The sequence below is a fragment of the Ahaetulla prasina genome, chromosome 2, assembly GCF_028640845.1.
Source record: "Ahaetulla prasina isolate Xishuangbanna chromosome 2, ASM2864084v1, whole genome shotgun sequence".
In the NCBI taxonomy this organism is placed as follows: domain Eukaryota; kingdom Metazoa; phylum Chordata; class Lepidosauria; order Squamata; family Colubridae; genus Ahaetulla; species Ahaetulla prasina.
Window position 1 is genome coordinate 65,797,622 of NC_080540.1, and position 8,819 is coordinate 65,806,440.

At 34.6% G+C, this 8,819-nt stretch overlaps 1 protein-coding gene across 2 annotated transcripts in view; it reads left to right on the top strand.

Annotated features, from left to right (window-relative positions):
• BICD2 (BICD cargo adaptor 2) overlaps nucleotides 1-6,624 on the top strand; it is a 101,279-nt gene extending 94,655 nt beyond the window's left edge. Inside the window, exons 7-8 of one of the 2 annotated variants that reach the window (XR_009153843.1) lie at nucleotides 801-4,190; nucleotides 4,421-6,624. Coding sequence is in view for 1 of the 2 variants with exons in the window: in XM_058172880.1 (XP_058028863.1) it covers nucleotides 801-1,011; nucleotides 4,421-4,426 (217 nt within the window). In the remaining variant the exon portion in view is untranslated. The remainder of the gene's footprint in view (nucleotides 1-800; nucleotides 4,191-4,420) is intronic. The other variant, XM_058172880.1, reaches the window with a different exon arrangement.
• The last annotated feature ends 2,195 nt before the right edge of the window (nucleotides 6,625-8,819 follow it).

Genomic DNA, 8,819 nt, shown 5'->3' on the forward strand with positions numbered 1-8,819 from the left:
ACCTGGCAGGCCCAGCACCCATTAGCATGAACCTTCCTTCTGCCCCATCACTCCTAGTAAGTTTGGGCATTCTGCCTGTCCAAACACAGGGGTCCACTTACTTTCTGTGCAGCTCCTGACAAGTACACCCAACCTATGTGAGAGACAGCTACTATAGAAAGCTAGACAATGTGACGTTTCCAAAGGTGGAAAGAGCCTTGGAACATTGCAAGGGCTGATGCCCATCTCACAATGTTACAGGCTCTTTCTAGCTTCTAGCTTTTAAACAAATACATATATAAATAAAGCAGTTGTAATTTAGCTAAGATCTATTTGAGGGTGAAGGTTCATTCTCTGAGCTTGTGGGTTGGTTTCTGAACATTTCATTACCAAGCTAGGTAACATCTTCAGTGGAGTTTAGGGGATGTCAGTGTCAGTGATCCTCTGTTTATAAAGGCTTCGTGTGGTAATAAGTAAGATATATTTCTTATTTAATAATTAAAAGGAATAGTTTGATTTTTATATGGAAAATCAGGATTCCTTGTTTAGATGGCAAATTGTTGCCACACTAGTACAATACAGTAGCACCATTTAGTTATTGTAAACCCTTTGTGTGTTTATTCCCCTTCAAGCAGCATAGCCATTGAATCTGGTTTTCAAGAGGTTCTTTGGAGGTTGAGAGCACTAACATTGCACCTCTCTATAACACTCCACACCCCGCACATGTGAATAGACTATTCCTACAACTTATAAATGCATTCAAAAAGCATATCTGAATCAATTCTTGTAGGTTTGCTCTTAAAAGTGCACTTTCGTTGCAGGTGTGATGAATATGTCACTCAGCTGGATGAAATGCAACGCCAGCTTGCTGCAGCTGAAGATGAAAAGAAGACCCTCAACTCCCTGCTTCGCATGGCAATTCAGCAAAAGCTGGCCCTGACCCAGCGCCTTGAACATCTTGAGTTGGATCATGAGCAGTCCAAAAGGGTGCGCACAAAATCCGCATCCAAAGCCAAGAGTAGTAACCCCAGTGTAAGTCACATTCGATCATGTGGAGACAAGTCGGAAGGCCCTGTGCTTAATAACCAAGTTTTTTGCAGTGATAAGTATAAGATCTGTTGTGATTAAAGAAGAAATTAGGAAGCCGTAAACACTCGTCTGATGTTTGTGCTTTTGAATGTCAGCATTAACCCCCACTATATTAATATTGCAGTGATGAGTGGATTTATATTAGTATGTTGTTAAACCATGTAATACAAGGTGTATTATAGTGGTCTTAACTTGTAACTGAGTCACAAGCATGGGTGGGGGAAAGGCTGTGAAGAAGTTAATGGTGGAATAGTATTTGCTATTTCCGCAATGAATGGCTTTGGTTTTGTGGATTATGGGTAAGTGCTAAAGGAGCATATCAGGTACAGTCTACATGCTGTTACTAACTGTAGCTTGTCTAGCACAAATGGGATGTTTTTCCCAGAGTTGTAAGTTTGTTTCCAGGGATGGAGACAGCAAAACTGTCTCCTTGGTTAGTAGTTTTGAGAAATAATGGTATCCAGCTTCTAAAATCAGAAGTACAGTGGGAAGATGATTAAATCTGCTGCAGCGCTTAATTGCTGTCATTATCATTATCTAAAAATTCAAAAAAAAATTCTCTAAATTTAAAATATGAATGCAAACTATGGGAAAGAAGGCAACCTTCTCAAGCCCTTTATTTTCTAGCCCTGCTTGGCTTCTTGGGCTTAAGCTATTAAAAAATTGCACATTAAAAAAATATGCAATGTAATATTGCCTGTTTGGGTGGAGAATTTAATGGTTAAGGAAAGCAAAACTAGAACACTACATCAGAGCAGATGAGATGTAGGAAGAATATACTATACTACAACGATAAAATATTATGGTTTCTGGCAATTAATATGCCAGGAGGAAAGGTGAATTACACATTGGACATTATCTATATTAAGCTTATTTAATTTTCCTTGATTTTAGTGGGACAATTGCATAATTGTTTTCTGCTGCAATCAAAGAGATTACATAATGCTTAGAGGATGTCCATTATTATCTATGTGTATAGAATTAATAGGAATATGTTCTAGTATTGTCAAATTGCAATGCAGTTTCTCCTTAACTGTCAGTATTAGAGCTTTATTAGGATAGTATTAATGAGCTCTAAGTTTTGTTTAAATAATACAGAATTGTATTTCTTATGCAACCACACACTTCACAGGGCTCTACATTCTAGGCACTGGAAACTAAATGATTAGTTTATTCTTGGTTATGCCTAATTGTGAGGTAGATTAGCATAGATGTATTCATTGATTAAAAATACTTCATCAAACCTTTAAGGGGCCTTTTTAGCCACTTAATTTCAATACACTAGATTTTTTAAAAAGTGTACTTCATAATTGGTGCCTAAAGAAGGGGGAATGACACAGGAGGGGAAAAATATGGTTTTTTTAAAAAAAAAAATTGTGGTAAATCCAAGGAGCACAAAAAGGCACACTTAAAACAAAAACAAAATAATTCAGAAGTGCCTAGCCCCAAACCTTATTTTAATGTAAAGCCCTGTTCATACTATACTCTTTTCAAATAACTTTGTACGCTTAGAATATTACAAAGAAGTAATGCAGGACTGTGCAGCTGTGTCTGCTAATGTAGAAATATTTCTTTCCTTCCTTCCTCTTCCCCCCTTGAGCCATGCTAATAATAATCTTGGTGTTGTATTGCCTCATCTCACATTACTATCTCTTTTTAGATGATCTGCAGCTTCCTTCCTATGTAGCACTGCTCTGCCTATGAAGTAGTTAGGAGATATAGCAATGTTACTGTAAAATAATAAAGAGAGAGCTTTCCTAGTAAAAGGAAGCCAATAATTGCTTACATCTTTCTTGAAATTGGGAAGAAAACTGAACATATTTGCAACATGGGTTGTAAAGAAAAAATCTTTAATAAAGAATATAGAAATTAGAAGGTGAAATTAGTTCTGCTGAATTCAAACTAATTGTGAATTATTGACTGATTGGCAAGCATATGAACAGTGTTAAAATGGTAGACCCTACATGCCTCACTTTATTATTGCTTTTGCAGGAAACACTCTATTCTCCTGAATTTGAGCTTTAATGTAGCTATTTGCCAGGTTTTGATATTTTTAGAATGCCTTTTAACAGTGGTCCACCCTGCTTTTCTCCTTTAATGCTCAATAATCCAGAAGGCCTTTTTAAGATCTGTTCCCCTTCTTGCAAAACCCCTGCATTGATAATAAATACTAAGCTATTTTGCTCCATTAGAAGCAGCAACTTTTTGCTTCCAGGTTAAGAGGGATCTATGAAATACAGTTTTCAAACATCTCCTTTTCTTGGGTTTAGGGTGAGGAAATTTTAAGAAATTGATTGCATTGGTAAAAATTCAGGTAAATTGACATTAAATTGGGAGATTTAAGGGTTCTGGGATTGCAACTGTGCATCTGGTGTATTATATTTATAATTTTCAATAGGTTTGCTAATTGTTTACATTGTTGTCACTGCTATTTTTGTTAATCTTCAATCTTCTGAGCCCTTGAACCGTTCTGTGTCTTTAGAACTCACAGTAACTGCTTAAAGCAGTGCTTCTCAAGCTTCATTATTCAAAAGGGCTTATCCAAAAGTCCTTTGGACCTAATGTAGGTAATAGTTTAATTTGAATGTCCCTTTTGTGATTGGGTAATGGGTTTGTATGTCACTACCAAAAAAAAAAATCTTTTACCCAACTTTGGGTAATTTATACAAGTTTGGGAAGCGCTGCTTAGAGAATGGCAGCCCAGCTGCATCCTTATATTTGTTTAGTTGTACATTCAATTTTTAGAAACAGACTTGGGGGGAAAAACAGCTATGATTTGCTCTTATGTCTAAGCTTTGAGAGGGGCTTGTACTTACTTGGTTTAAATTTTTCAAAATTAACTTGATGCATCCAATGTTTCCTTTTGCTTTTATTGGGTTGAAATACAACGTGGAAAACTTACTAAGCCATCACCTACCTCTGGAAGTGGGACTTCTCTTCTGAGTGATTTTACTGCTCACTGTATTGGCTGGCATGATATACTGACTCACCTGCATGCTTGTGAAGAGGCAGCAGCTTCACTGATCAATTCTCTTGTGAATTTGCCATTTTTATTTACGCTTGAGCAACTTGGCTTCAGGAGTTGTAAGAAACTTTTCTTCCTGCACAGCTTTGGCTAACAGGTGACACATTAAAATATTAACTTCGGTGTTTGAAAAAGCACCCATGAGCTACATTGGCTTTTAAAAGACTAACACATGCATCTCAACTAATTAATGTGTATAAATGTCCTGCAGCACATTCTTGTCTATATCTTTATATGTTTCCTTTTTTAAATTGGACAGTGAAACTTTAAAAAAAAATTCTAATGTTTTTGCTTTTTTCTTTCTTTTTTTTACTTTCCACCTTCCAGCTGTAGAGTAGTTCCTGAAGAAGGCCATTACAACAATACAACTTCATATCTTAGCCTGTGTCGTTATGCTTAGAAGTTATGGTTGCCTGTTGCACAAAGAATGGAAACTACTCTTAATGAATTCTCTACTCCCCCCCCCATCCCCATTCAAAATATGTTCTTTTCAATATGCAACCTCTGTTCTCATTTAGCCTTTTTTATTTTATTTTATTTTGTTTTATTTTATTTTGGCATGTTATGTCTGGAAACAAAAAAAAAAGAAAGCTTTATCTTTGAAGTGCTGCTGCAGGAAGAAAACTTACAAATGCTGAAGAAACATACTTCATAATGTAATAATTGCCATGGTAGCTTATTATGCTCATAAGAAATATTCAAACTGTGTTTTTTAATTTCATTATAGAACTTTTTTTTAAAAAAAGCAGTTGATTGTTTAAACATGTGCACTTTTACTATTTTGATATTTACTTTAATATCTTTTTATTCTTTTTTTTGTAGAAGAGTTTATATTAATGGGGGAAAAAATCTAGTGACTTATGCTAATAGTCTGTCTATTTGGAGCTTCTGCTTGATCTTTCCTCATCCATTTGTGGCAGAGTTTTATACTATATTGTATTGTTATACCCTGTATTTAGAAAGGAGCTTCAATACAAACTAGGACTTCTGCTACTTGCTGTATATCAGCATCTTTTTTTAAAAATATAAAATATTAAGCTTTATATGTTTTCAATTACTGATTTTTAACTGCCATGTTAATTAAGAAATCCAGGGTATTCAAATTCTGGGGTTTTTTCATATTGTATTATTATTCTTAGGAATAGTTCAATGTAACAAGAAGAAAACTTGACTTTGCTCTGGTGAAAACAGTTATAGGCACTTGAAAATAAATATTAGTGTTACCTATAAATTCCAGAATGTCTGGGTTTTAGGAAAACCTTATGGTGTATGATTGGTTAACAGAATTTTATACAACGATATCACTTAAATTCCAAATTGGAATTGTTTTTGTTACTACTTTGTTTTATTGTGCCAAATTGTGTTACATTTTAGAAAGATAACGTCTGAAGTTGTGACTGCTAGGGTGTTCAACTTCAGCGCCTTTTTTTTCCATTTAATTATTGCCAGTAGTGCCTTTCATAATTTTTAAGGGAGATCCCTAAACTAGCTTAGTCCGTCCAAGAAATAAAGAACCATGGTTTTGAAAGCTAGTTATCAAGTGGAGCAATAAGGGCAATATAACCACCCCTTCGCACATTTATTAATGAGTAGGCCTACTGTAGAGTAGATCTACTACATATGCTCAAATTGTAAAAAATTCTGTTAGTCAATGATACTTCATCATGCAAATTCAGGGGTATAGAAGAAAAAAAGTAAACAAAACACAAATATACTTTGCAAACCAAAAGTAATATTATTGAACAAAAAAAAGCAAGGTGTATTAATCCATTTGTAATTGCAGTACAGAGGATGTTTTGGGAGTTCTGCTAGCTTTGTGTGGTGATGGATCCAGTTAACCATAGTGTTGTTTGCAAATGTGAAGAAGAAAAGCAAGATATTTAATATTTTTCTCTTGCATGTTTTATCTAATTCATTTGTGATTTCAGGAAACAGAAACTGAGATGTGCATCAACAAGTTGTCCCTGCAGTACTATTTGTTGAGGCTAACTTTGAATAATTAAATTTGGTAACCTTGCGAGGAGCAGAAATCAGTTTTTCTTTTTATATAAAATAATTTTTAAAAGAATTGAAATTATAATCATGTCATGGGAAAAAGCTTTCTGTTTGCTGAAAAAAATGTTCTAGAAGGTGGGGACTTAAGTTTTCATCCTTTTGGTTACAGTATTGACTTATAAGTGGTATGATTACATTTAAAATTACATCTCTGTGTGGGTATTTATTTGAATGTCAAAGTACTGTATTATGTTTTTATGTGCATTTCCTTTTAGTGGTGGATGGTCTCCATTTTATTGTCATATGCATGAACTCTTGCCAAGTAACCTTTACACAGACCTGCAGCAAAGAACTTAATGGAAATTCTTAAAAGGAAACTGTGGAAATTAAGCAACAACTCTGGTGTCATTTTGATAATTTTAGGAGGTTTAGGGGGCAATGTTAATTCCCAAAAAAGAGTGCATGTTGTATAGGAAAGCAATCTATCTGCGTAAAGGTAGTTACATTGGCAATATCAATAAAGGAGAAGGAAGAAATTCTGGCTATTTTCTTTTTTTTAATTATATCACTTCGTTGAAGAACATGCTAATTTATAAAGTATGTTCCATTCTTTATATATTACAAGAATCTACATATGTTACAAGAAAGATGCAGACGGACAGATCTGAAAAGAAATCTTTTACTGAAATCAAAAACAATTTACAAGTTGTTTATCTTTAGATAGATTTGTATTCTGTGTTTTTAAATAGAGCCTAAAGAAGAGAAAAATAAGGAAGATGTGATAATCTAATAATAACTGATACAAAGTCTTCTTTAGTTATAAGGGCTCTTGTCCCAAGGCTGTCTGACATTTTAACCACTACAGTTTATTGGCTTAAATAGAAATTTGATGTAAATTTTGAGAGCTGCAAAATTCAGTAGCAAATATTACTATATTTACTTGGTTTTTAAATAAGAGAAATAAGACTAACATATAAAGCAATTACAACATTTCTATGTACGTTTGTCTGCTCTCTGAACAACTATGATAATATTTTATATGGACATATTAAATGCATAATACTGGGAGATCAACAAAATTTAATAAAATCATAAACTGAGTATCATATAAGTTTGGCCCCCAAGGGGAAAAGATCTAAAAATTTCATACATTCAACACAAACAGAAAACAGGCTACATCACAGAAGCTCCATCCTCTGGAATATCATCTGTAAGGATAGATGGATAGATAACACAGCAGAACCTTTTACAACTCTTTTCTTGGTGTCCCCATTTTTAAAGTATATATTTGTATTTTAGGATTGGTTCTTACAAAACAGGTAAGTTCTAAAAAGAGATTCTGACCCTCCTGTTTCTAAACATGGCTGAAATGCTAATGAGAGTTTATCTCAATAAGAATCTTGGTGTGGATCCATGTTTGTGTTTAGTGTAAATTAAATAAAATCAATGAAATGTAAATAAGTCTACTGAAAGTGACTAAATCTTGTTTCTGTCCGGCCCACATATCACACTAAGCTATGATTCAGTTTCCTGCATAACCCTAAGCTTTGAAGTATGGTTTTCAAGCCACAGTTGTTGGGTTCTTTATACCTTATAGAACTATCTTATAATGGTTATGTGTGTAGGGATACATAGAGAGTAACACACTTTTACTATAAAGGTTAGCCACAGGTTCATGGGATCTTCATAAACATGACCTGAGGACAACATTTTTTCTGTTGCAGTTCTTAGGAACTGGCAGTCACAATCATGCTGCTCCTGATAATTGATATTGTATGTAGCCATTGACAGATTATGTGCCATCAAGTTATTGTCAGTTTTATAATGTTCTAGGTTGCTTCTGTCCTTTGATTAGTTTCCATCCATTGCTTCTTGTCCTGCCCTCAGGTGCCCCGGAGAATAGGTTGAACCCCTAACCCGAGTCGTATTCATTAAACTAGATATACCCAATTACAGCAACCATTCTTCATATGTTTTAACCTCCAGTTCCCTAATCATCTTTGTTGCTCTTCTCTGCACTCTTTCTAGAGTCTCCACATCTTTTTTACACCTTATTTTTATCATCACTGAACTGCATTTTATTTGGATAAGGCCCAATATTCAAGTCTCTAAAGATCTGGATTTTGAGTCTATCTTCCAAAGTGTTGGCAATTCCCTCCAGCTTCATGTTGTCTGCAAATGTGATGAGTTCCACTTCCTCATCTAGATCATTTAGGAAGATGTTGAAGAGCACCAGGCCCAAGACAGAACCTTGAGGTACCCCACTGCATGCTTCCTTCCATGTTGAGGTAGCTTTATTGAAGACTACATGCTGGGTGTGGTTGGTCAGCAAACTGAATCCATCTGGTAGTAGTTCCACATTGTTCTATCCCTCTTGGTAGTCAGAAAATCTACCACATGTAGTATAAGAAGCTGACAGAAAACATGGCAAACAAATTACTGTCTTTTTTCCCCACACATAAGTTTGCAAAAGAAAAAAACTGATAAAAGCAATTAACTCAGACATAAATATAAAGAAATAAATAAGATTTGGAAATACTTTAAAGTGGCCACTAGATGGTAGTGCAGCATGTACAGTAATGGTGTAATAATAGTATCCAAAGCACAACCAACTGGCAGTATATACTTTTAGATGCTATAAAAGTCAAATTCTAAGACAATTTGGCTCTTCACCTATAGATTTTTTTTAGGTGTTCAATTTTTCAAAAGTTTTCTTTTAAAAAATAGCTCA